Genomic DNA, 26,999 nt, shown 5'->3' with positions numbered 1-26,999 from the left:
AAAAGAGGCTTTTTTTAAGTTTTTAATTCACAGGCATTTTTAAGAGCTGTGATCGTGAAAAAAAAAGAAAGTCCCCAAAAAAATTCAGCTTGCAATGTTTGCCGTTGGGCAAAGAAAAACTTCCCACGCTTGGAAAGGCCTACGGAAAATCTCTGACGGAACTGGTGTGGTCGAGCGACGGTTTCCAAAAGTAGTCCCGGCACAGGAAGTGAGGAATGTTACTGCTCGGGAGGTGTAGGGTAGCAGAAAGCTTTTTTTTCTTCTTTTCTGTGCTCTGTTGATCTTGCCTGGTGTAATTCAGCCTGCCAATATGACAAGAAGGTGGGGTTTGCACTTTTTGAGAGTATTTCATTGGTCCCAGTACACCAGACAAGATCAGTAAAGCGTAGAAAAGTATTTGAATCCTAAACAAATATGTATTTGACCCAGGTCCGGTGCTCACCATGAACTCCTTCACAAAACTTCACAAAACTGTGTCAGTACTGTCTAATCTTGCTGTGTGCGTCTGGGAAATCTCTTCCATTGTACAAGCTCTCAAAACACTGTTTTATGGTGCTGCAAGACCTATTTTGTCAACTACACTAGGATTCAGATCATTAAAACTGTAATGGAGTTCAAGAGGAGTACTCAAACTGTGCCCGTTGCCAAAAATTCTGTAATTTGATGAAAATTGCAGTTCTGAAATTACAGCAAGTTCTCTTGTTTTCAGGTCTAGCCCAATAAAGGCCTAAATTAGCAGTGACTTTTAACGTGGGTTTCTGTTGCAAATGCCATGGAACATTTTCAACAAGTGACCTTCTCCTCCTGATTCGGGGCATGTTGGGTAATTTTGGAGGAAACAATGGTGCATTGAGTCATGGTTTAGATGGGCCTTTTGCATTTCTGTCTTGTTTTTTTCATGGCTTGCCCAAGGCTGAGAAGTTTCATGTTTTCCTTGTTTTTTTTTTGTTTTTTTTTGTTCCTTATGAAATTTTATTGTGATACTGCTGGTGCATTCAAATTTACATTTAGCGAATGGGGAATTTACGCATTGATCCAAATTAAGTTTGCCAGACCATATAATCCCCAGAAGCTTCGAGAGTTTTTGCTGTTATTAAAAAAAATCATAACTTCATCAAAGTCTCACCCTGAGCTTCAATAACTGGTCATAAAAGCAATTTAAAAGTATTTTTGTGAAGGAGGAATCCATTCCCAAGCACATTAAAACGTTTATTTTCCCACAAAAGGCAGTTTTAAGAGAGCATTATGCTTTTTTTAACTTTAAATGATGACAGCACAGCCCACACACAACCAGACACAAGGAACAGCCATATTTAGATGAAGTATAGTCAGTACGATGGATATCGGAAGTAGTTGGAAAACAAGTGCTTTGTGTGTGGTTGTGAAAATAGCAGTGCCTAAAATGAACAAGAAGAAGAACCTCGTTCCTCAGCCAAAACAGCGCAATCATCCACTGAAGTCCATCTTGCTGTCTCTGTTGACTACGCATGGTGGAACAGGCCAGTTGATGGACTGGGGGGTGTCACTGCCCCTAGTGGCCATGTGTGGAACTGTAGGTTGGAGAGAGGCCACTGAAAGGGCGAGGAATGTGAGGTCACATGCTGTGCCCTGGCGTTCGGTCCCGCCCGAGCGCTCGAGCTCCGCTGCGGCGCCTATCGCACGCGTGCGGTGGGGGCGCTGGCCCTGTCCGTCACTGTCACCCCTCACCCGTCAGCAGGACCGGAGGCCCCAGCGCGTAGTGCTCAGAGAGAGGCCTGCGATTACTTAGCGCCATGTTTGAGCAGTCAGCATTCCGCCCCGACACCCTAACTATTCTGGGAAGGGAACGTCGACCCTCCCTCTAATCACGAGCGGCTAATAAAGATAACGGCCCTCATTTTTCGTTTTTTTTTTTTGTAGGCCGGGGGCGGATCATATGTGATCAAATAAATGTGATTTAATCTGACCTCCTTTGAAGTTCAGATGCTTGTACACTTGTTATAACTCAAAAATTTGATTGGTCAAACAAGCTCATAAAATAAGACCTTGTTTATGCTTTCAGACTTCCTGTAAACACGTTATTGGTTACTGGCTTGTGGGTGTGGCCTGTGTAGTGAGGGCTCTCTCAATGATAAGCTTATTGGGTCCTTGCTTTTTGGGGGTGTGGCTCCATACAGATTGCTGGTTCAGTGATCAGGTTGCTGGATACCTGCTTTTTTTGTGGGTGTGGTCTGTATCAGTAGTGCTCTGCCAGTAATCAGGTTATTGGATAGTTGAATGTTGGGGGTGTGGCCTGTGAGTTTGGGAATGCTGACAGGGTGAACCCCCCCTCCCTGTCCCACAGGGCTTGACCCCCGGGGAGAGCGGCAGCAGCCCCCGGGCGGAGAGCCCCAGCACGGTGACGGAGACGGAGGTGAACCTGGACAGTTACCAGGCAACGCTGGAGGAGGTGCTCACCTGGCTGCTGTCGGCGGAGGACACGCTGCAGATGCAGGACGAGGTCTCCGAGGACGTGGAGGAGGTCAAAGACCAGTTCCACACCCACGAGGTACCGGCCCCGAAAACCCAAATCCTTCCTCCTTTCCTTCCTTCCTTCCTTCCTTCCTGTTCTATGCTCGCCACGAAAATGGCTCCGGCACAAAATGGTAGTGCCCCCTGCTGGAATGGCATTAACACCTTTGATGAGTAGGTTGGTAAATGGTAAATGGACTGCATTTATATAGCGCTTTTCTCCAAAGCGCTTTACAATTGATGCCTCTCATTCGCCAGAGCAGTTAGAGGTTAGGGGTTAGGTGTCTTGCTCAAGGACACTTCGACATGCCCAGGGCGGGGTTTGAACCGGCAACCCTCCGACTGCCAGACAATCGGTCTTACCTCCTGAGCTATATCGCCCCTATCGGTTGGAATGTTTTTTTTGTTTGTTTGTTTTTGCATAATTCTAGTGTTCTAGAACTGATTTAGACTTCAGTCACCAGCAGTGATTGTGACATCAACACTAGAACGTTCGGTTAAGAACGTTCTCATCACACGTTTGTGATCTCACAAACCCTTAAAGGGTTAAAAGAACTGCCCTGTTCCCGTAGCCTACGGGGGGGGCATTTTCAGTGCTACAAATTGTCATTAACTGTAGGAAGTGTACAATAGTGATGGCAGCGTTTGGGGTTCATGACCCTCGAAATGGGCGGGGCTATCATGTAAAGTGAATGACTGCGCTTCCAAAGGCTTTGGTGCGGTCGGTGTTTGGGATTGATGCCACAGGCTTGAGTCATCCTTCATGCATCTCACACAACACCCTGGTCTCCCGTAGCGATGGCCTGGCTCAGCGCTTGGCGTTAAAACTCGTCCCCGCCTCTGTCATTATTTGGCTTTTTTAATTTGATCTGTTGTTTCATGAGCCCCCCCCGGCCCCCCGCCCCGGCCCCTGGATGTCCCACACCAGCTGAATGGCTGAGCAGCTTCTCCGGGCTAATCCCCGCTCTCTTTATAGCCCCGACTGAGGCCCTTACTGTCGAACCGAGGGAGCCACTGTTTTATGGGTCAGGCCTTTTTTCCAGGAGGATTATGGGTAATTTTAATTTAGACCATAGGGGCCCCCCGCTGCCCCCCCCCCCCCCCCCCCCCTTAGAGAACAAGTTCCATACATGCCAGGAATGTCAGGAATCCCGTGGAGCGGAGCTTCTGACGAAACGGGACTGTGTACGTGCTTGTTTTGGAGAACTTTGCTCCGGTGACTGAAAGGTAAATGTTTGCGGACGACATGTTTTGAAATCTGGGGCCTGGCGATACTGATGACACGCAGTGAAAAGGCCTTTTCAGGGGGGCAAAGCCTGTTATTTAGCTATCACTATTTTACAACGTCTGCCCCCCCCCCCAAAAAAAGACAGCAGATCACCCTGAACGGTCCAGGAGAACGAATGTTCCCCGTGTCAGCTTTGGCCGAAACGTCAGCTCATCCGATCGTCTTCCTCCCGCCGTTCCCCTAACCCCGCGAGACCAACGAGAGCGTTGCAGAAAAGCCCGGCTCGTGTTGTCACACAGGACTTTTCTTTTCTTCTTTTTCCCCATACACAGCTAGTCATAACTGGCTTTCTGACAACTATGCAGCCTTGTTCCTTCAGCTACAGTACAAATGTGAAGGACAAGTGGGGTGGGGGTTTATGTTGTGAGGGGGGGTGGGGGGGGGATGGGGGTAGGGGGTGGAGGTTCGACTGGCTCACAGTGATTGGCTCACACTTTTAAAAATGACTGTGGTGAAAGAAATGTATGTACAGATAAGCTGTGGAATGTGAAATGGATGTGGAATGGCGGACACATGCTGCATAAATTCCTACTGCCAACAAGTTTTCTTTATTATTCTGGACGTTTTTCCTTTAGTGTTTTGACAGAGCTGGGGGTGGTTTTTGGGTCTGCTGTTGCTCTGTTAGGTGAAGGTCAGAAGGCCGCCTGGGCGATCTGGGCGGGGGGTCTGTGAGCTTCAGATCACGGGAGATTAAAAAGACGCTGATTTCCCCTCAGCCCGCGTTTGGCTGCTTCGTTCGGCTGACGTAACGGCAGTGCGTCGCCTCCACCTGCCGACGGCGCGTTTCCGTGGCAACGATCGTATCTCACCTGGTCCGGTGGCGCTGCCCGCATAAGCCTTTTTTTTTTTTTCAACGCTCCTCGACTTGAGAATCTTGGCGAAAGGGAATTTTGCCGGTCAAAAGTTCATGCCCTGCTCTCTCTGCTCTTTCTTCTCTGTGGATGCTCTGCATTCTGAAGTCCTGTATGTGCACAGAGGTTATGAGCTTCCTGTGTTCAGAGGAAGTAGGTGGGTTAATCACAGTAACCAATCAGAAGCCGGCCCAGCCTGTTCTGCTAATGGGAGAGGGAGCCACTGCTGTAGAGAGGAGACTTGGGGGGTCCCGTGGGGGGTCCTGGGGTGTCTGGGGTGTCCCAGGGTGTACGGAGGCACCCCCAGTTTGGGGTCTCTGGGCGCTGATCGCTCCGGTCTCGTCCCAGGCCTTCATGATGGAGCTGACGGCCCACCAGAGCAGCGTCGGCAACGTCCTCCAGGGCGGCAACCAGCTGATCGCCCAGGGCAACCTGACGGAGGAGGAGGAGGAGGAGATCCGGGAGCAGATGGCCCTGCTCAACTCGCGGTGGGAGAACCTGCGGGTGGCCAGCATGGACCGGCAGGCCAGGTCAGTGTGGGGTCGCGACCCCCCAGCGGCGGCAGGGCGTGACACGGCGACGTGCGGGTTTTACTGTGCCTCTGCTCTCCGATCTTTATCCGTGACCCAGAAATCGATCGAGGTCCCCCATCTGTAAGGACATTCCAATACCAGTTAAACACTCCTTGGAGGAGCGAGGAGGGTGGAGCTAAGGAGCACGCAAAGGACGCGAGGAAGTGAAAATAAGTAATGAATTGTAATGAACCCCCGTGTCTCTCCTGAATCCAGGCTCCACGAGGTCCTGATGGACCTGCAGCAGCAGCAGCTCCAGCAGCTCTCTGATTGGCTGACGCTGACCGAGCAGCGAATCAGGAAGATGGAGACAGAGCCGGCCGCCGGGAACATAGACGGCTTCAGGGCTCAGATAGATCAGCACAAAGTAAGGCACTGACCCGCCTACATCACAGCACAATAACAAAAAAAAACACTGATTTAAGGCATAACACAGCTTTAGTTCCTTAAACACCTTTAAAAGGTTCCATAATATTAAACATCTCTAGTAAGGGTATAGCAGTGCTGTGTTCCTCCATTTTTGGTATTTCTCTGTTCTCGAAGTGAATTTCAGTTGATTTGTGGAGCAGAGCTGAACTGAAATGACGCTGACCCGTTGACCAACCGCCTGGGTCTTGTGTAATATTTGTCTTCCTTTCCAAGCTGCGGTGATGTTGACATACAGTATGAGCACCAGTTGGTAGATATGGGGAATAAGAAATCGCCACCGGTGGGTTTTGTGTATTCAAATATTACACAAATGTCAGATGTTTCATTTTATGAACAATATTGACAGAGATCGCTTTTAAAGTGCACAAAGGAAAAGTCTTTTTTTTTTTTTTTTTTTTTAAAAGACAATGAACCCAAATTTATTTTTCCTCCCAGTGCAGATTTAACATGAAAAATGGTGTTTTAACTCGTCATTGTAACGCCTCGATTGATATTCTCAGGCCCTGCAGAATGACTTGGAGACGGAACAGGTGAAAGTGAACTCCCTTACCCACATGGTGGTGGTTGTGGATGAGAACAGTGGTGAGAGCGCCACCGCGGCCCTGGAGGACCAATTACAGGTAAAATGTGACACTATGCAAAGCAGTTTTTTATCTGCACTTTCATCCAGTTAGACTTTTAAATTAAATTTATAATCGTTTTCATTGTCAATTAAAAACAACGTTATTACAGCTCAAGAGGCCTGCATTGCAATTCTTCGAAAAAAAACAACAAAGCTGTTCAAACTTGTTAAAAGTATTCAGGATTTCATATTAAACTCTTAATGCTCACTAATCGTTTGAAAATGACACAGAATGAGTATGTGATCAGGGGGGACTCCTTTGAAGGCAGTGGAAACACCGTTGCCTTAAAAGGCGCTGTGGCTGACTGTGTGCGGTTGTAATCCAGGGCAAATGTCCAGCTGGACGCGCTAAATGCTCTTGAATCATGCGTGCAAAAGCCTCTAACTTCACCCTAATGAAGACCGTCTCAAGAGTTCATTAAGTAATATTTAAGTGGTAGTCATCGAGAAAAGCCATAGGTTATAGAGTCCAAGGTAAACTGCCGATAGCTGTACTAGCAGCAACTGTCAGTTTCTGTTACCGGAAAATGCATCTTCAGTTCTCATAGGACACTTAATGTAGATTGCCTTTTTTTTGGAGTAAAAGATATGTTATGATCTAAATAATACTGCTGGTGCAGTTGAGAGAAGTGTCCACAAAACTTTCAAAGAAATATTTGCTTTGGCCTGCAGTTTGAAAGGTTTCACAGGTTAAAAGTCTCAGGTTTGCTGCGAAGAGAAAAAATTCAGGTTTATGTGATTGAGATGGACAGTCTGGAGAATGAGTCAGGATGGCCTCATCGTTTAAACCTGTTAGACGTTGCCATGAGTCCCAAGAAAATGTCATTTTCTCTTCCAAATGCATTTACTTCATCTCCTATTTTTGAACAGAATCACAGGAGTTGTCCGCTCTCATGAAACGAAACTCTTGATGAAATGAAAAGACTCCTGCCTACCTCAAAAGACCTGCGTTACAGACTGGAGCTCACTCCTTTGTAGTCAAAATGAATTCAAAATGAATGTTGTCATTTTGTATATTTTGATGAAACCTAATGTTCATATCCCAAATATGTAATGGCTTGTGTTGGTAGAACCATCCCAGAATCCTTTTCTGCTTCTAATATTGGAAATTCATTAAAAGATTTAAGTTGTAAGATCACAAATATGTGATTGGAATGTTCTTAACTGAACATTCTAATGCTGATGTAACAATCACTGCTGGTGATGCAATCAAGTTCTAGAACACTGACTCAGAATTTTGAGGGAAAAAAAAAACCAATTCCCTAAAAACCTACTCTTCAAAGGCTTAAAAATGATTCAGTTTTATAGTAGCCATTAATTTGCAGAGCTTTGGATGAAGCAAGTGAGATGAACTTGCTGAAGGCTAAAACAGCTTTGCCCCACCTGGGGATCGAACCTGCAGCCTCCGAGTTGCATTGCATTACGCGAGTGCGCATGTAGCTGTTACGCGGCTGTTGCACGTGTGCGTACGTAACCGTGGCGATGTGGCGTCTCTGTGGCAGAGTCTGGGCGAGCGCTGGGCGGCCGTGTGCCGCTGGACGGAGGAGCGCTGGCACAAGCTGCAGGACACGCTGCTGGTCTGGCAGCAGCTGCTGGAGGACCAGGTGAGACCGCCGGCACTGCTGCTTATCTGAGCGCTGAGCACCTGGGCTGGGGGGGGGGGGGGAGTATAGCAGCTGGGCTGGGGGGGTAGAGCACCTGGGCTGGGGGAGGGGGGTATAGCAGCTGGGCTGGGGGGGTAGAGCACCTGGGCTGGGGAGGGGGGGAGTATAGCAGCTGGGCTGGGGGGGTAGAGCACCTGGGCTGGGGGGGGGGGGGGGGGGGGGGAGTATAGCAGCTGGGCTGGGGGGGTAGAGCTCCTGGGCTGGGGGAGGGGGGTATAGCAGCTGGGCTGGGGGTGGGGGGGGGGGGTAGAGCACCTGGGCTGGGGGGGGGGGGGGGGGGTATAGCAGCTGGGCTGGGGGGGTAGAGCACCTGGGCTGGGGGGGTAGAACAGCTGTAAGGCTCAAATCAGATAGGCACGGGGGCAGTTGGATTGGTGCACAGCAAGTTCTAGAAAAAATAAACTGAAGCGGTTGGTGTGGGGTCCGCTATTTTATTTTCCTGTCTGTTTAAAGAAGCATTTTGCCCAGGACTAGCTTAATGGGTTCAAAGCCACTAGAGAGTTCTGCCACTGACTTGACGTTTTTCGGCTTTTTAAAGGATCTGTTCAAAACCTGGCTTACGGAGAAGGAAGCCGCCCTGAGCAAGGTTCAGACCAGCAACTTCAAAGACCCGAATGAGATCAACGCCAACGTCCGCAGTTTAGCTGTGAGTACGAATAGCATCGTGTTAATATTCGCAGCGATAAGAGTGATGCTATTAATAATAAACTCGAGTTCTTCTTTCACATAAGTTCTGATGTGAAACTGTAACAGCTGTTGAAGTAACTACTTCAAAATCATTATACATTTTGTTCAAAGTCTAGCACTGTTTTATATATGTTTTTTTACTGAAAGAGTGATAATTAGTGGGAACGTTCAGTACTGAGTTAATGTGCATTAATTCACAGATATATACCATACATATTCCTACAGAATGTACATTCTTCTTGATCATTATTTTTAACCATTGTGTTGGCTGTGTGTGTGTGTGTGTGTGTGCGTGAGTGAGTGAGAGAGGTATATATAGTATATATAGTCAGTATATGCATGTGCATGCGTGCACGTATGTGGCCGTGACCTTTAACCTCTGTGACCGTGGACAGGTCCTGAAGGAAGACATGGAGAAGAAGCGTCGAACCTTGGACCACCTGACGGACGCGGGACAGGACGTGGTCCAGCTCCTCCAGAGCGCCGACGCGGCAGGACGGATCGACGGGGACACGGAGGAGCTCACCCAGCAATGGGACAACCTGGTCCAGAGGCTGGAGGACTGCTCCAACCAGGTGGGGCACAGCCCTCCGCCTGCCAGCGGAGTCAAACTCGCAGCCCCTTATTTACTGGGCCAAAACCCTGGACAAAAACCCAGCCAGCAAGCTGTTCCTTACCGTTTTAGTATCTCCATAAAAGGCAATAGATAGCTCTGAAAATCCTGCTGTGTGAGTTACACTTACTCAAGCATCGTTACCTATTTGTCAATTTTGGGTAAATGCTATTGAGACATGGCGGTTTATGTTTACCCTTTTTTAAACGAAGACTCGTAAGAAAGCCGGGAAAATTCACTTAGAAAAGAGACAGTGGAGGTTTTATCCCACTTTGGCTGTTGTTTATTGTACCCAATTTTTGTTTAAATCTTCCTTTTCCGCTTGTCTAAATTTGCTACAGAGAGTGAAGCCAATAGCGCCTCTGTGGCCAGATTGAATGGATGCCTTCATTCTTTTCCTCAGAGGAAGTCATTGTCAGCCGGTCAGGGACGTTTCAGCGTTGATGCGCTTGCGGGTTTTATTTAGCGTCCTCTAAGTCATTGTTTCCAGGGAGGTTGTCTGAGCTGGCGATTCCAGCAGACGGGCCTTTGTGTCGGCCGTTTTGAAGTAAAGGAGTGGCGAGAATTGATAAAAGAGGAAGAGAATTATGAAAGAAAATGGAACAGGGTCTGCCTTTCCGGACCTCGATTGTCATCGCGCGTCCCCTGGGCACCCCCCCCCCCCGTCCCCTCCCGTTCCCCTTCGCCCCCCCCCCCCCCCCACTGTCCCGGGACACGTTCCCCAGAACAGCGACCCGCTCTGACCCACATGTCCCGCCTCCTTCTCCCCCCATCGCTTAGGTGACGGAGTCGGTGACCAGCGGCGAGATGCCGCGGCCCGAGGAGCGGGTCGTCGTGGCGACGGTCGCCACGGCGGCGGCAGCCGCAGAGAAAGCGTGCGCCCAGCAGGAGCTCCCGCCCCCGCCCCCCCCGAAGAGGCGGCAGCTGCAGGGAGACCTGGAGATCAGGAAAGTGTAAGAAGCCCCCCCCCAAAAAAACTCCCGTCACACGCCAAGTCCCGCGGGCCCCAGAACCCGCGCCTTTCCCTCCGCTCTCCTCTCCTCTGCTCTCCTCCCTCTCTCCTCTCCTCCGCTCTCCTCTGCTCTGCTCTCCTCCCTCTCTCCTCTCCTCCCTCTCTCCAGGAGGCTGCACACTGAAGTCACACCGGTATGGGGTTTGTAAAAAAAAAATTGTATTTTATCTTCTTTTTTTTCCTGTTTTTCTTTTGGTGGAATTCTTCCTTCGTCTCGGCGCACGTAATTGGATGACCTTTTTTTTTATTTGCTTTATTGTGTTTGCCGACTGATTTTCTTTCTTCCCCCCCTAAGAAGAAGTTCTGCTATTCTTCGTATCTTCTTCTTCCATTTCTTTTCTTTTCTTATTATTTGTGTTACCGGCGGTAACGGACCGCGGGGTCTGCGTGTGAATCCTCCAGCCTCCTGAAAGCCTGTTTTTTTCGCGCTGCGCGGTGAATGGCGCTAACGGGCTAATTAGCATACGGACTGAAGGGGAGCCCCAGCGGCCCCGCATCTGATTAAATTACTCTTGTGTGTTTTCGTTTTTTTCTTACCCCTCCACTCCTCCGCTCCTCCGCTCCTCTCCTCTCCACCAGGGTGGACGATGACTTCCCCGAGGTCCTGCGCTGGGTAGCCCAGTGGAAGGCCGCCGTCTGCGCCCTGGATTTCGGCGAATTCACGAGGACCCGAGACATGTCGGAAGCGGAGGGACGGCTGAAGGTGAGATTCCGGGGGTTTCGGTCGAGCGTTTCGGGGGGGGGGGGGTTGTCGCCGTGAGGAAAGGACGGGGGGGGGGGGGCGCTCCGGGGGGGTTGGGGGTTGTCCCGTTAGGAGTGGAGTGTGGGGAGCAGGATAGGTTCAAGGGTTAGGTTTTTTGTTAGAAGGTAGGGTCTATACTTGGCTAGGCAATCGGTGGATTTCTGAGCAAGGTGGGGGGCAGGTGGGGGGAGGGGTGTTACCCGGGTAGTTTGACATCGCATTACATTACTGGCATTTAGCAGACACTCTTATCCCAAACGACTTACACAACTTTCTGTGTTTTTACATAGCATCCATTTATATAGCTGGATTTACACTGAAGCACTGCAGGTTAAGTGCCTGGCTCTAGGCCAGTGTCTTTAGGAAGTATTTCTTCACACAGAGAGTAGTCGCTGTGCGGTGGAATAGCCTGCCAGGTCATGCAGTGGAGGCTGAAAACTCTGGGGGTTTTCAAGACCAGGCTTGATACGTGTGTGAGATACTATCTAGCTTGCTATCTAGCGCTAGGTGCACTTTAGCGGTAGGGAAATGGCGGGAATTTTTGGGCGGAATGGCCTGTTCCTGTCATTCTGTTGTGCTGTGCACCTACCCGGGAATCGAACCCGCAGCCTTTCGGTCACAAGCCCAGTTCCCTACCCATTACACTGCCCTCCCGCCCCTCTTCGAGCGCGCGCGCAGTTCGACCTGACGTCTTCCCCTCTTGCGCAGCCTCTGGAGGAGGAGATCTCGGAGAAGGAGCCTCGGGTCAAGGAGGTGACGCAGGGGGCGCGGAACCTTCTGGAGCAAATGGAGAAAGGTACGTCCTCCGGGGCTCCCCGCTCCCAAAAACGCAGACAGGATCTGTTGCGTTGCAGACGCTCTCCTCACCCTGTGGAAATGGGAATATATGGACAATATATTCAAATATGTTGAGTAATCTCTCGGTATTTATGTGGGCATATATAAAGATTATTGTTGCTTTGACAATATTTTTTTCCCAATGTATTTTTTACATTTTTCTCTACGGTGTTTTGTACTGTAGGTTGTGCGATAGCAATGGCTCATGCCATATGGACATTTAATAACATGCTCAGAATATCATCTGCGTGATCCCACGCAAAGTTCTATCTGACACCGTCAGTCCCAGAATGCACTGCGGGACCCGTCTCCCTGTACGCTGCCCACGCCTGAAGCTGTGCGGTGGCCTTTTGTCCTCTTCCTGTTTATTTGTGGATGAAGTAAACTCTTCGTAGATATTTTCAGAGGCCAGAAGAGTGTGTTAAACATTGTTTTGCTTTCCTTAGTATTACGTCCGATGGGTAATTTTACATGTTTTCTTGCATAAAAATGTTACCTTTACTTTTAAAGTTGTGAAATGTTTTTTATGAGCGAAGCCAAATATATCAGTCAGTGTTTTGGTATTTGTAGACTCACTGGTGCCGGTGAGATATGTATTAAACTTTAGACTGGAATTCAGTGAATGCGTGTGCCAAAACAATGTGTGTGTGATGTGTGTGTGTGTGTGTGTGTGAGAGTGTGTACGCACGCTCGTGTGTGTGTGTGCATGTGCTTATGTGCGTGCGTTTGCATGCTTGTATGTATGTGTGTGTGTGTGTGTGTGAGAGTGTGTACGCACGCTCCTGTGTGTATGTGCATGGGTGTGTGCGTTTGCATGCTTGTATGTGTGTGTGTGTATTTGCACAGAGCTACAGTCAGCCTTTAGAGGGTGTGTTGGGTAAAGAATATACTGCCATACTTCCCTGTCTGGGGCCCTGTTGCATATTTGTAGGTCTATGTTTTCTTTTTTTTTGTTTGGAACAAAGGCCTTGTTGTTCTTAGAAATCAGAAATCAGAAGTTGCTCCCCAGCGGAATGCGTTTGTTTGGCTTTCCGTGGAGGATGAGCAGTGGAGAGGAGATATGGGTAGAGCGATAAAATGAAGGGCAGAACACTTTCTTTCTCTTTGGGAGGAGTGCTTATGGTTCTCCGAGGTCTCCGGAAAGCTCTCTTATTGGCTCAGCTGTGTGGCCTGCCAGCCTGCGAAAGACTGGGATTTTCCACCAGAGCAGATGTGCGTTTATAGACAACTCCCTTCCACCTCTTTCTGGTAACGATGGAACAGGAGGGGCTCATGGGAGATGTAGTCCACTTTCTGTTTAAACCTTGGGAGATGTAGTCCACTGCTTATTTTCACTTGTGGAACAGGGGTTTTTAAATGGTTTTGATTCAAGACCCACGCCCAGTCTCATAGGTATCCTGCAAATTGCCATCATGTAACCCCAAAAAGGGTTGAATTTTAAAAAAAGGTTTTGTAACGATAGCAGACTGGGGGAGTTTGAGAATGCGATAAAATCAATCGCAGACCCCCTATGGTTCCTTCCGCGGATCCCCTGTTGAAAACCCAGGTTGTAGGATATAAACCTGTATTTATCTTCCGTGCCCTTCCCCTGCTGTTCTTTAGCCATAGCGGGTCACCATGGCAATAGGCATCTCCAGAGAAATTAGTCATTCATCTTAACTTGCGGCATTTGGACTGTTGGTTCTGTGTGAAAAAGGGTTTGTTTTTGTTTTCGTCTCCCCCGTGCAGACGGCGTGCCCGGGGGGGAGGAGGTGCGGAGCGCCCTGGAGTCGGCGGAGGAGCAGTGGAGGAGCTGCCGGCCGCTCCTGGAGGAGCTGAAGGAGCGCTTCCGCCTGCAGGAGCGCGTCGGCGCGCACTCGGCCCGCCTCCGCGCCGCGGGCGGGGCCATGGACGGGCCGGAGGCGTGGCTGAGGGCCGCAGGCGGGGCCGCGCCCGAGAAGGCCGACCTGGAGACGCTGAACTCGGACTGCGAGGTGAGCTTCCCCCCGCCCCCCGTCCCGCCCGTCCTGCCCCCCGTCCCGCCCGTCCTGCCCCCCGTCCCGCCCCTCGCCCCCCGTCCCCCGTCCCCCGTCCCCCGTCCCCCGTCCCGCCCGTCCCGCCCCCCGTCCCCCACCCCCCGTCCCGCCCGGAACAACCCGCTCCCTGGCTCACACCTGCAGGGGCTACTGGGTAGTGTAGTTGCGCTCAGGGTGCCGCTTCATTGTAAGAGCCTGGTTTTTGGGAGCTGAGACCCAGGGGAAAGTGTACTTGGTTGTGCGTACCTGGGGTACATCGAGCGGACCTGAATGTGGGCTTTTTAAAACGCTTACTCAGACCTTCAGTAGAATCTGCTGACGGGGTCTGTTTTTTTTCGGCTCTGTCCAGGCCAGACTAGCCGAGCTGGTGGCGCTGGGGCCGCAGATGAAGGAGCTAGCCGCCACCGCGGCGGAGCTGGCCGGCGAGCTGTCCGTCCCGGCCTTCGTCCTGGAGGACGCCGCGGCCCTCTCCGCCCGCTACGCCGCCCTGCTGGAGGAACTGCAGAACAGGGACCTGGAGCTCAGCGCGGGTAAGCCGTCACCACGGCAACGTCAGCCGTCACCGCGGGCAACGTCAGCCGCCGATCGACTCATTCGGGCCAATGGCGCATGAACGGAATACAACTGCCACGGCGAATTTCAGGTTCACGCTGATTGCTAACGACAAGGGACCTCAGAAAAGTGCCGTACCCGTGTGTGTACCCGGTGTGTTTATAGTGTGTTGCACCTGTACAGAACTTTGGAGTAGCCTGTCACCTGCTAACGTGCGGTTCAGCCCTGACGCCTCTCTGGTCTGATTGTTATTTGAAGAAGACAAAGTTTCATGAATGAGTGAACCTGGTAAAGTCTGGAAAAATTCAGTCTGGAAAAATAAAACAAGCACCTGAGCGGAACGTCTCCTTGTTCACCACTCCACAACTCCGCGTTACCCCTGGTCCCTGTCAATCACAGGCTTTCCAGCTTCTGATAGGCCATTAGTAACCCCTGACCACTCATGAAGGGGGTGGGGGGGTGGGGGACAGGGAGGGGGTGGGTGGGTGGGTCGCGAGTTCTGAAACCTGTCAGCTTCTCTCTGTTCCATAGGATGGAATTTATGGAGAGAGAGAGAGAGAAAAAGAAAGAGAGAGAGAGGGGGAAGAAAAGAGGAGTGCATTTGTCTTCCTGACCTTAGAAGGAAAGTGCGCGCGCGGAGGCCCTACTTAAACGGCTCGGCGGTTTTTTGGCGGCGGGCCAAACAACACTGTTCTGTGTCTGGCGAGGGGGGGGTGGGGGGGGGGGGGGGGGGGCGGCTGTCATGACAGGGTCCGGCGGGCCCGCCCCTCCACACAGGCCCCCACGGCGCCCCCCCCCCCTCGCCCCGTGTATGTAAACACTCGCCAATTATGCAACGGGGTTCCACTGCTCCCGTGACAACAACAACAAAAAAAAAAAAAGAGGCGGTATTTACGGCGCTGGGGACAGCGCGCGTTCACGGCGGGATTGAAGACGGGGGAGAGGACAGCCTTTAGCGCCGCTGCCCGTTAGTCACCGCCCGTCAGCGGCGCTGACATCTGCGTTGCCGTGGTATCCGCGGCCGGCGGCGTTCCGGAGAGGTTTACGGCCGTGTCACGGAGTAAATCTAAAAGCTTTGTTTTCTCTTCCCCCCGGCCTGGGTAAACATATATATATATATATGTTTATATATATGTGTTATATGTGTGACCCCACAGCCAAAGTGTTTGACTCTGGATTCCTGGAGTCGCATAATTAGTTTTTGTCGACCGCTGATAAATGGCCTGCTCGTGTATTTATTTATTTTTTGGTCTGTATTTGGATGTTGACGTTCACGGTCCTGTGGGTCTGTCGGTTTGGGGGGGGGGGGGGGGGGCGCGGGGGCGTTGGAAGAGATGGGAAGGGAGTGAAGATCATGGCTGTTTGTAGTTTTGGCATTTTTGACGCGTGAATCACTGGGTCTTGAGGAGTTTTCTCCGCCTGGTAGTTTCTGGACGCGTTCTTTCCATTGTGAGGCGAGAAGTCCGAACATCTGGGCTGCTTGGCAAGCGCAAGCAGGTCCCCCACACAGACATCTCAGCCCACTGCTCTCTCAGTCCTCCCTCGAGCAGTTAGTTTGTTAGTCCCCCTAGTGGCTCAGATGGACAACTGCACCCCCATTTAATTTGAGCTGGAAACAAGCCCTGCTACATTTTTTTACCTTGAAGTTGTCACTGCCGTCAAAGAGAAGTGTTTGACATCCTGCCATCCTGCTAAATTAACTATTTTGTATTAGGAACTAATGTATTCAGAGGAAAATGGACTGTGCAAACTGTGATATATTAGATATGACTCATGTCATGTCATATATTACTGAAGTGCTCATTTGAATAATTTAATAATATGATTGGTTGCTTTTATGTTTTAGTCTTAAAGGTTCATTCAGGGATGTTCTCGCACTATGAATTGAATGAATTGATTGTAAGTTTTTAGCGTAAAAGCTGTCGCGATGGTGATTGGCTCGGAGCGTTACGGAACCTGACCTCTCGCCTGTTTACCTTTCGAAGCCCTGGCCAACGCCGCCTCCCAGGAAATGGAAATGCAGGTCGCCATGGAGACCACGCCCAGCGCGTTCGAGGCGACCGAGGCCAGGATCAGCGCGCTGCGGGAGGGCATCGTCGGCGTGACGACCGCGGAGGACGCCGTGGGAAAAGCGGAGGTGAGTTCCGGGGCGGGGCGGGGCGGGGCGGGGGCAGGGGGGTGTGAACTCTGCGTCTCTACAGACAGAGCTGCTGTATGCAGACAGAGGATGGGGGGGGGGGGGGGGGGATGGGAGACAGGTAGACAGACAGACAGACGGATGATAGACTGAAGATGAGAATAGATAAAAAGATGGATAGATAGGAAGATGGATAACAGATAGGAGAGCTGAGATATCTGTGTGTTCCGGTTACAGCATTTTGGTCAACGTGGGTTGTATTTAAACGTGCTTTATAAATAAATTTGAGTTGAAATTTGACTTGAGATAAGTTCATAGATAGTTGGATGCTTTATGGTTCTCTTATGAGCATACACTTTCTGCGGTTGCTAACACAAGCCCAAATAACCTAAACAGTTTGGCAGTGCGAGTCAGCTGTGGGACTCTTATCAGGGAGCTGAAATCATGCCACGTTCCAGGCCTGGCGCGCCCCTACCCCCCTACCCCCCCCCCCCCCCCCCCCCCCCGCCTCACCCCAAAACATCTCTGTTTTGACATGCCCACACGGTCAGCCCTTAACCACAAACGCCCCATCCGGTCTGATTTATCCAATCTGATACGTTCAGTGATCTTGCAGGTGGTATGTGGGTTCTAAACTGTGCTGTAGGTCATATTTTTGCAGCCTCCATCACAGTAGTGTGCTAAGGATTTGTGCTCAGGTTTGTTGTGTTCAGTAACTGTGCTCCCTGTGTTCAGTAACTGTGCTCCCTGTGCTCAGTAACCCTGTGCTCCCTGTGCTCAGTAACCCCGTGCTCCCTGTGTTCAGGCCCAGTGTGATCTCTGTGCTCAGTAACCTCGTGCTCCTTGTGCTCAGTAACCCTGTGCTCCCTGTACTCAGTAACCCTGTGCTTCCTGTGCTCAGTAACCCTGTGCTCCCTGTGCTCAGGCCCTGTGTGCGGAGCTGGAGCAGCAGCGTGCCGCTGACCCCGCGGAGCAGCAGAGGTGGAGCGAGCTCTTCTGCAGGGCGCAGGATGAGCTGGGGGCCCTGCGCTGCCTGCTGGGGAGCCTCAAAGATGCACAGGTACGCAGGCGGCGCAGGCTATAGCTCAGCTAACGGCACGCTGCTAACACTGCTCGCTCTGACTTCCATCATCATTATCTCTGTACACATACAGGCACAGGCTATAGCACAGCTAACACAGTGCACTCTCTATACACACATTTAAAACAGGGCTGTGCCTCTCCAGTCCAGGAGGGCCAGTGTACATATGCTGATTTTTGTTACAACCAATTATTGTAGCTTCATACTGGCTTAATTAATTAAGTATGAAACTGACTGTAATTTTAATGTGTAACCTTTTTGATGGTCAGCTTGGTATTTGGTTTTATTGTCATTTGGTTCTCAAAGAAGTAAAAGTAAAAAGTCAGGTTTTATCCAATATGAAAATGTCTTGACCTTATATGGTTTGGTGAGTAGAGAGGTGGAAGTTGGGGGTGTTTGGGGTTGGTGTTTGGGGGGGGGGGGGGCGTCGGGGTGTCCTGGGGGTGGAGTAACGGGCGGAGTCTCTGGCAGGTGACGTCGGCGCAGGTGGAGAAGTGGCTGGACGGGGCGCAGGCGGTGTTGGCTCGGGACGTTTCCACGCTGGGGGACGCGGAGAAACTGCAGGAGGAGCTCAACCGGTGCACGGTCAGTGACTCCGCCTCCTTTCCCCCACACGGGGGCGTGGCTCACCGTCAGACCACGCCCATCTTTGCACGCACACACTGTTTTTTATTTTACAAACCTTACCCTGTGCTCGCTGGACAATCAGTAGCCATGCTGCGTGTGTAAAAACATAAAACGGTTCACCAAATATGTGTACTTGTGTATCTGAAATTCAGAAATATGTGTAATGCGTGTATCAGAAATTCGGCATGTCTCCTATGTGGGTATCTAACTGGTTGAAAAGCAAACATACCCCGGCTGAACAGATGTGCTTTTAGGATCACTGTAGCACATTCATAAAACAGTTAATTCATATTCATTGCGCATAATTGTTTTTACTGTGGAGCGCCCTCTTTATGTTCCACCCTGTCCACGATGTGCCTGCTGTGTTTTTTCCATGGAAAAACACCATTTCACACGACACACAGGAGAGCCTTATCGCCAAAGCCTGCTGCTGAAACGACCAGCAGGGAGCGCTGTGGGTGCTGTTTGTGTGTGTGTGTGTGTGTGTGTGTGTGTACGTGTGCGTGCGTGCGTGTGTGTGTGTATAACCTCATTTACGCATTGATGAGCGTTGGCCTCTCTGGAATGTTGGGCACGGAACCCTTTGTTTGGGTTCTGTTATAGCGCAGTGGGCTTGCCAAAAGGTATCAGTGTGGCTTTTTGGCGGCTTTTTCCAATTTTTTTTACGCGGTTATTGTGACTTCCTGGAAACGCGCTCTGAGGGATATGCCCCCCCCCCCGCTCTTTCCAGGAGTTGGCGAACGAGATGGAGGCCACGGACACGGCTCTGAAGCAGATGGAGGAGAACGTGAGCGCAGTGCAGACGTGCGCAGTACCCGGCCTCACCAGCTGGGGGCAGCCTCGGCTGGAGGAGCTGCAGGGCCGCTGGGGGACCCTGAGCAAGCAGGTGAGGAGGAGGCGGCAACCGCTCGCCGGTGGGGGGTGGGTGGGGGTCGCGTCATCGCGTCTCAGCGCTAAATGCATCGAACACAAGGCTGAGTTTACGTTCGACATGGCAACCCCTGGATGCTTGTCGCGTCGACTCCAGCGGTTTTACTGTATTTTAATCGCTATGTGCCCCTTCCTGTCTTTTCCCTGTGTTAGCCCCGCCCCTTTTCACTGCGGGTCATGTGATTACATTTGGGGTTCGTTTAGCCCTTTCCTGTGTAGCACTACGTCTCTGCCCTTTTTTTCAAATGCACTGCCTTGGAAAACAGGGAGGAGGCACGACTAGAGCGCTCGTATAACACCGAAACCAAAGGCGGGTGTTTTAATAAAACATGATGCGATGCGGGGGCGGGCGTATTATGGGATGGAGCGGTAACCGGGGTTCTGTGTCTTCTGGGTGAAAGGGATGTTATTTCCCTCTTAATTAGCAGAGTGCAGACTGATGTTGTCGGCACCTGTCAGCTCACTCACTGCTGTAGTAACTATTAGCATGCTACATTAGCTTCAGTAACCCTTAGTGTGCTACATAACCTGTAGTAACCCTTAGCATGCTACATTCGCTTTAGTAACCCTTAGCGTGCTGCATTAGCTTTAGTAGCCCTTAGCGTGCTACATAAGCTATAGTAGCCCATAGCATGCTACGTTAGGTATAGTAGCCCCTAGCGTGCTATATTAGCGTTTATGCTGCGGGAAAAGTTGAGGGGTAAATGTGTTGTAGTATGTGTTAGATACAGTATAAAGTGTATCCAAGCAATGAAATAATAAAATGAGAAAAAAGCAGCATCTGGCCTCCTCCGAGTAACTCGAGCCTGGTTCTTTTAATATGATAATTATATGGCATAATAGCATTTCTTGTATTTAGAGTTTCCATTTGTTTTCATTTCTGTTGCACAAAGTAGAATTATATGTATTTGGTAAAACAGCACTTTATTAAACAATTAGATGCCATAAAAATTCACATTTTTTGCTATGTTAATTTTATTTGTCTTGCTCGTATTTTAGTTTATGATAATTTGCCTCATACAGTAAATTTAGTGGAGTGTGGGGCACTGTTTGAGCGAGGCACATTAACTATGGCACAGGATGGAAGTGCACAGTGCGGTATGAGATTAATGTCCGGACTAATCAAATTAAAACCCCCCCTCTCTCTAATCTTGGCACGTTAAATATCAGCGCTTTTTCGTGAAACGCCTCACTGTTGGTTCCACAGATTTTTCGCGCGAGTTTAATTTTGAGCGTCTCAGCCCCTGGTTAACTGACGCGTCCCGGGTCGCTAACGGACGCGTCCCAGGTCGCTAACGGACGCGTCCCGGGTCGCTAACGGACGCGTCCCAGGTCGCTAACGGACGTGTCCCAGGTCGCTAGCGGCCGCGTCCCAGGGTGGCTAACGGCCGTGTCCCAGGTCACTAACGGATGCATCCCAGGTCGCTAACGGATGCATCCCAGGTCGCTAACGGACGTGTCCCAGGTCGCTAATGAACACGTCCTGAGATGGTAACGGACGCATCCCAGGTCGCTAACGAACATGTCCCGAGATGCTAACGGACGCGTCCCAGGTCGCTAACGGACGCGTCCCAGGTTGCTAACGGACGCGTCCCAGGTCGCTAACGGACGCGCCCCAGGTCGCTAACGGACGCGTCCCAGGTCGCTAACGGACGCGTCCCGGGACGCTAACGGACGCGTCCCAGGTCGCTAACGGACGCGTCCCAGGTCGCTAACGGACGCGTCCCGGGACGCTAACGGACGCGTCCCAGGTCGCTAACGAACATGTCCTGAGATGCTAACGGCCGCGTCCCGGGTCGCTAACGGCCACGTCCCAGGTCGCTAATGGCCGCGTCCCAGGTTGCTAACGGTCGCTAACGAACATGTCCTGGGATGCTAACGGCCGAGTCGCTAACAGCGTGGCGCGTGTGTATTCCCCAGCTCCTGAGCCACCGGGAGGGGGTGTCGGAGATCCGGGAGAAGGCGGTGAATTTGCGGAAGGACTTGGCGGAGATGCGGGAATGGATGGCGCAGGCGGACGAGGAGTTCCTCATGCGGGACTTCGAGTACAAGAGTCCGGAGGACCTGGAGGGAGCCTTGGACGAGATGAAGGTGGGCGTGTGTGTGTGTGTGTGTGTGTGTGTGTGTGGTGTGTGCGTGTGCGCCCGGCAAACGGTTCGAGGCCCACCTGGGGGTGCTGTTTTACACTTGAGCAAACCGCTTCACCTCTTCCTACAAATGAACAAAATTAGAATTTAAAATGCGAACTGTTTCAGTGTGAGATATCACATTTACGGGGGATCAGGAAGTGGGCATATCCCAATATCATATAAACTGCTGTTGCAATGCTCCTGTGACCTCAGTGATGATGAAAGTCATTTTAGTAATCAATGCAGTATTTTCTCTTATGTTGTGGTGTTGTGTAGATGATGAATTGCTGTTGAGATTGTCATGTGACCCCCCCTCCTATTTCACTTCCTGCTTCCAGAGGGCCAAAGAGGATGTGTTACAGAAGGAAGTGCGAGTGAAGATACTGAAGGACAACATCAACACGCTGGTGGCGAAATCGCCCCCTGGTGGCCAGGACCTGATGGCCGACCTCGGCGGGGTCCTGAAAAATTACCAAAAACTGTGTGACCGATTTAAGAGCAAGTGCCACACTCTGGAGGTGCGGAAACCACCGGAACAGCGCCGCCTCAGTGCTTCAGTGCTTCAGTGTTTCACTGCTTCAGTGTTTCAGTGCTTCAGTGCTTCAGTGCCTCAGTGATTCAGTGATTCAGTGATTCAGTGTTTCAGTGTTTCAGTGCTTCAGTGCCTCAGTTTTTTGGTTTCATTTTAGTCGCCAGAGGGTCTAGTTCATTGTCTAATATGGCATGTGTGCAGTGAGGTTGTGCTAAGTGTGCAGTGAGGTTGTGCTACGTGTGCAGTGAGGTTGCGCAAAGTGTGCAGTGAGGTTGCGCTAAGTTTGCTGACTGATGTTTGGTACGCTTGCTGGAGACATTATTTAAAGCATGCGTGACCTTCTCTGTTGCTAGGAGGTGTGGTCCTGCTGGATCGAGCTGCTGCAGTACCTGGAGATGGAGAACGGCTGGCTGAACAACCTGGAGGAGCGCGTCCAGGCCACGGAGAACCTTCCGGAGAGCAGCGAGGCCGTCAGCGAGGCCCTGGAGGTACTGAGGCCTTGTGCTGCAGTTACCCCGCTGTCTGCAGTCTGTCTCCCTCTCCCTCTCCCTCTCCCTCTCTCTCCCTCTCTCTCTCTCTGTCCTCACTCACTCCCTCCCTCGCACACGCACACCAAGCTTTGTTTTAGAAGAAGCCTCACAAAGCCCTGATTGGCTGTCCTATGTATGGGTCACAGACTAATTAAGACGCTGTAAGGCATGCCTGCAATCAAGCAGGGTGGATGGCATGACCACTGCTCCACCTGGTGGTGGTGGGGGGTACTCTAGTGGATTGCCTAGACCCGTTCTTCCTCTTCCTTTCTTTCCTCTCTGTCCTCATACTCTCTCTCTCTCTCATTTTTCTCTCTCTCTCTCTGTCTCTCTGTTTCTGTCTCACCGTTGTACACAGTTTTAGACACAAGAAAATGGTTTGTGTGTGGGCGGAGAGCCATTGTTGGATCACTGATACAGACGAATCAGAGTGAAAAGTTTTTGATTGATTGATTGATTGATTGATTGATTGATAGATAGACAGACACAGTTCAGCACTTGGTCGCACTGCATGGGTTTCATTGCCTCCTGCCTGCTCTACATGACACAGAAGCGCTTTGTAGCTTTTCCAGGAAAGAGGGTTGCGAAGCTTCTCTCTTCCATTGCTCCTGACTGCATGTGCCAGGGTAAAAAAGCCTGTTGACCCCCCCCCCCCCCCCCCCGTCTCTCCCAGTCTCTGGAGTCGGTCTTGCGTCACCCAGGCGACAACCGCACGCAGATCCGGGAGCTGGGCCAGACGCTGATTGATGGCGGAATCCTGGATGAGATCATCAGCGAGAAGCTGGAGGCCTTCAACAGCCGCTACGACCAGCTCAGCCACCAGGTCAGTGTGTGTGTGTGTGTGTGTGTGTGTGCAGTATATGTGTGTGCGCGCGTGTGCGTGCGTGTGCATGTGTGTATGTGCGTGTGTGTGTGTGTGCGTGTGTGTGTGTGCGCGCGTGTGTGTACACGTGTGTGTGTGTGTATGTGTGCGCATGTGTGTGTGTGTTTGTGTGTGTGTTTGTGCACCTATGTATGAGTGTGTGCATGTGTGTGTGGGGTATGTGTGTGCGTATGCGGGTGTGTGCATGTGTGGTATAGACGCATATGTGTGTGTATGTATGTGGGGTATATGTGTGTGTGTATCCGTGTTTGTGTGTGTGTGTGCACAGTATCTGTGTGTGTGTGGTATATGTGTGTGTGTGGGTAGCATATGTGTGCACACTCGTGTGTGTGTGTGTGTGGTATATATATTCATCGTCTCTCTCTCTCTCTCTCTCTCTCTCTCAGGCTGTGAACAGGCAGATCTCTCTGGAGCAGCAGCTGCCGCAGGTGCGTGAGAGTGAGCAGGCCCTGCAGGCCCTGCAGACCTCCCTCTCCCAGCTGGACCAGACGCTCACCTCCTACCTCACCGACAGGGTGGACGCCCTGCAGCTGCCCCACGAGGCCCAGGTACCGGTCCTCACTTTGCACTGTAATTACACACACGCACACACACACACACACACACACACACACGCACACACAAACAGAGCTGGGTTTTTACGGTTGCGGCTGCTAGCCAAAACAAACGAACCCCATAGCCTGATTTTCTGGTGTCATACGGACCGGGCTAAGCAGGTGTGGCGTTGGTTAGTACCAGTGAGTCTCTTACACAGGTGAGTCCTTACACAGGTGAGTCCTTAGGCAGGTGAGTCCTTAAACTGTTGAGTCTCTAGACAGGTCAGTCCCTTAGACAGGCGAGTCCGTATATAAATCGTAGTGTTATATGAATCACAGGTGATGTAGTTCGAACGTCTCTCTCGCTCCCGCCCAGACCATCCAGGCGGAGATCGCGGCTCACGAGGCCACCCTGGAGGACCTCCGGCGGCGGAACGTGGGCAGCCTCCCGGCCGTGTGCCCGGAGGGCAAGGCCCCCCGCGGGGGCACCATGCTGGACCAGCTGCAGGTGGGGGGGCTGGGCTAATGTGGGTGATGCTAACGGGGGTGATGCTAACGTGAGTGAGGCTAACAGGGGTGATGCTAACGTGAGTGAGGCTAACGGGGGAGATGCTAATGGGGCTAGGCTAACGGGGGTGATGCTAATGTGAGTGAGGCTAATGGGGGTGATGCTAACGGGGCTAGGCTAACAGGGGTGATGCTAACGTGAGTGAGGCTAATGTGGGTGATGCTAACAGGGGGGATGCTAATGTGAGTGAGGCTAACTGGGCTGGGCTAACGTGAGTGACGCTAACAGGGGCCACATACACACGCGTACAGCGCACTGCACTGAAATTTAGCCTTTCTATTTTAAACGCTTCCTGCTAAAACCCTCCCTTCCTCCCCCCCTCCGCCCCTTTGCAGAGGAAGCTCCGCGAGATCTCCACCAAGTTCCAGCTCTTCCAGAAGCCGGCCAACTTCGAGCAGCGCATGCTGGACTGCCGGCGGGTGCTGGAGGGCGCCAAGGCCGAGCTCCACGTGCTGGACGTCCGGGAGGTGGAGCCCGAGGAGATCCAGACCCGGCTCAACGGCTGCATGGTGAGCTCCCGCTCGAGTTCGGGGGCGACGTGCCACCTGCGCCCGGGGCGATAGCGCCCCTGCCGAAAACAAGCCCCCCCACCCACCCACCGCCCCGCTCTGCTTACTGGAGATAAGTCTCCCGCTCCCCCGAGCCCATGCGCGGGAGAGAGAGAGAGCCAGATCCGCCAAATCGCTGCCGCGGGAGACTCCCTGTGCGCCAAAACATGGTAAATGGTAAATGGTAAATGGACTGCATTTATATAGCGCTTTTATCCAAAGCGCTTTACAATTGATGCCTCTCATTCGCCAGAGCAGTTAGGGATTAGGGGTTAGGTGTCTTGCTCAAGGACACTTCGACACGCCTAGGGCAGGGTTTGAACCGGCAACCCTCCGACTGCCAGACAATCGGTCTTACCTCCTGAGCTATGTCGCCCTAAACACAATTAGCATCCGCGCGCCCGTTCCCCTTGACTGGTCTAGAGCCTCATTTCCACCCACATGGCTGTGGGCCGTGGCACGGGGGGGGGGGGGGGGGGGGGGGGGGGGGGGGGCGTTGCTGTATCCAAGGCCTCCCATTTGCAAACCGACCAAAGGGGAGTCCGTGGCCCCCTGCGCCCCTCCCCCAGGTTTTTTTTTGTTTTTCATCCTCCCAGTTCCCTTGCCCCCCCCCCCCCACCTGTTCTGGTTCCTGGGTCCCGGGTCATTGACGGTCTCGCTCCCGCGGTTCTGTCCCAGAAACTGTACAAGGTGCTGAGCGAGGTGAAGCTGGAGGTGGAGACGGTGATCAAGACGGGCCGGCAGATTGTGCAGAAGCAGCAGACTGAGAACCCCAAGAGCATGGACGAGCAGCTGACCGCCCTCAAGCTGCTGTACAACGACCTGGGGGCGCAGGTAACCGCCCCGTCCCGCTCCCTGCCCCGCCCTGCCCCGCCCCACACCCTTCCTCTCCTCCTCTCCTCTTACCTCCCTCAAACTGCTCTACAACGACCTGGGGGCACAGGTACCCGCTCCCCTCCTCTTCCTCTTCCTCTTACCGCCCTCAAACTGCTCTACAACGACCTGGGGGCGCAGGTAACCGCTGCCCTACTCTTCCTCTTCCTCTTCCTCTTACCGCCCTCAAACTGCTCTACAACGACCTGGGGGCACAGGTAACCCCCCCGTCCCGCACCCCGCCCTGCCCCGTCCCACACCCCTCCTCTCCTCTTACCGCCCTCGAATCTGCTGTACAACGACCTGGGGGCACAGGTAACCACCCCCCATCCCGCACCCCGCCCTGCCCTGTCCCGCACCCCTGCCTCCCCTCCTCTTCCTCTTACCACCCTCAAACTGCTCTACAATGACCTGGGCACGCAGGTAACCACCCCGTCCCTGCACCCCGTCCCTGCCCCTTCCCGCACCCCAACCTCCCCTCCTCTTCCTCTTCCTCATACCGCCCTCAAACTGCTCTACAACGACCTGGGTGCGCAGACACCCCCGCCCCTGCCCTTCCCCGTCCCCACGCCCCTGCCCCCTCCCCTCCTCATCCTCTTCCTCTCTGAGGAGTTCTGCCCCACTCTCTCTGTCGCTCTCCATCGCGCAGCTGGTGCGGGCTGTCTGGGGAAATCATCCGCACGATGACTGCACCAGTTACTGCTGCTCAGGACTCATTTTTAATATGGCAGAGGGGGAATTCACACGGTCGCAGCGCACCGTAAAATACGCGTTTCTGCGGAAAATGAGCCTGTGCAGCACAAATTGAACCTTGCCTGACGTGTGGGTTCTCGCACCTTAAAATCCATCGCGGATGTATCTATGTACTCTAATGCGTAATATGATACTGTATTTTTTTTTGCCAAATTAGCTCTTTAATGATTTCTCAACTGAACATTGTGTTCTACACTTGCGGTTTAGGTTTTATAGAGATGATTTTGTTAGAAAAGAGGGCTGCTGTGTTTGGGGCAGTCGAGGCTTTTCTTTAAAACGTGGCGCGGGTCCGCGATCCCCCTCTCTCCCCCCGCCCGTCCCAGGTGACGGAGGGGAAGCAGGACCTGGAGAAGGCGCTCGCCCTGTCCCACAAGCTGCAGAAGGAGAGCGGCTGCCTCCGCGAGTGGCTGTCCGCCACCGAGACCGCCCTGGACCAGAAGAACTCCGCGGGAAGCATGCCGGCCGACATCGACGCCGAGATCGGCTGGGCTAACGTGA

General features: G+C 52.1%; 1 protein-coding gene across 1 annotated transcript in view; it reads left to right on the top strand.

Annotated features, from left to right (window-relative positions):
- The window catches only part of utrn (utrophin), a 197,365-nt gene that overhangs the window by 23,204 nt on the left and 147,162 nt on the right, over positions 1-26,999 (top strand). Inside the window, 25 exon segments of the mRNA XM_035420281.1 lie at positions 2,324-2,527; positions 4,978-5,159; positions 5,418-5,568; positions 6,131-6,250; positions 7,755-7,856; positions 8,455-8,562; positions 8,999-9,178; positions 9,997-10,169; positions 10,808-10,931; positions 11,679-11,766; positions 13,536-13,780; positions 14,172-14,352; positions 16,360-16,511; positions 17,437-17,571; positions 18,064-18,177; positions 18,950-19,105; positions 21,070-21,240; positions 21,617-21,796; positions 22,164-22,298; positions 23,014-23,163; positions 23,610-23,771; positions 24,136-24,267; positions 24,663-24,836; positions 25,554-25,709; positions 26,825-26,995. Coding sequence (XP_035276172.1) covers positions 2,324-2,527; positions 4,978-5,159; positions 5,418-5,568; positions 6,131-6,250; positions 7,755-7,856; positions 8,455-8,562; positions 8,999-9,178; positions 9,997-10,169; positions 10,808-10,931; positions 11,679-11,766; positions 13,536-13,780; positions 14,172-14,352; positions 16,360-16,511; positions 17,437-17,571; positions 18,064-18,177; positions 18,950-19,105; positions 21,070-21,240; positions 21,617-21,796; positions 22,164-22,298; positions 23,014-23,163; positions 23,610-23,771; positions 24,136-24,267; positions 24,663-24,836; positions 25,554-25,709; positions 26,825-26,995 — 3,846 coding nt within the window.

Source organism: Anguilla anguilla, chromosome 6 (assembly GCF_013347855.1).
Source record: "Anguilla anguilla isolate fAngAng1 chromosome 6, fAngAng1.pri, whole genome shotgun sequence".
Taxonomy (NCBI): Eukaryota; Metazoa; Chordata; class Actinopteri; order Anguilliformes; family Anguillidae; genus Anguilla; species Anguilla anguilla.
This window is presented reverse-complemented; position numbering and strand designations above follow the sequence as displayed.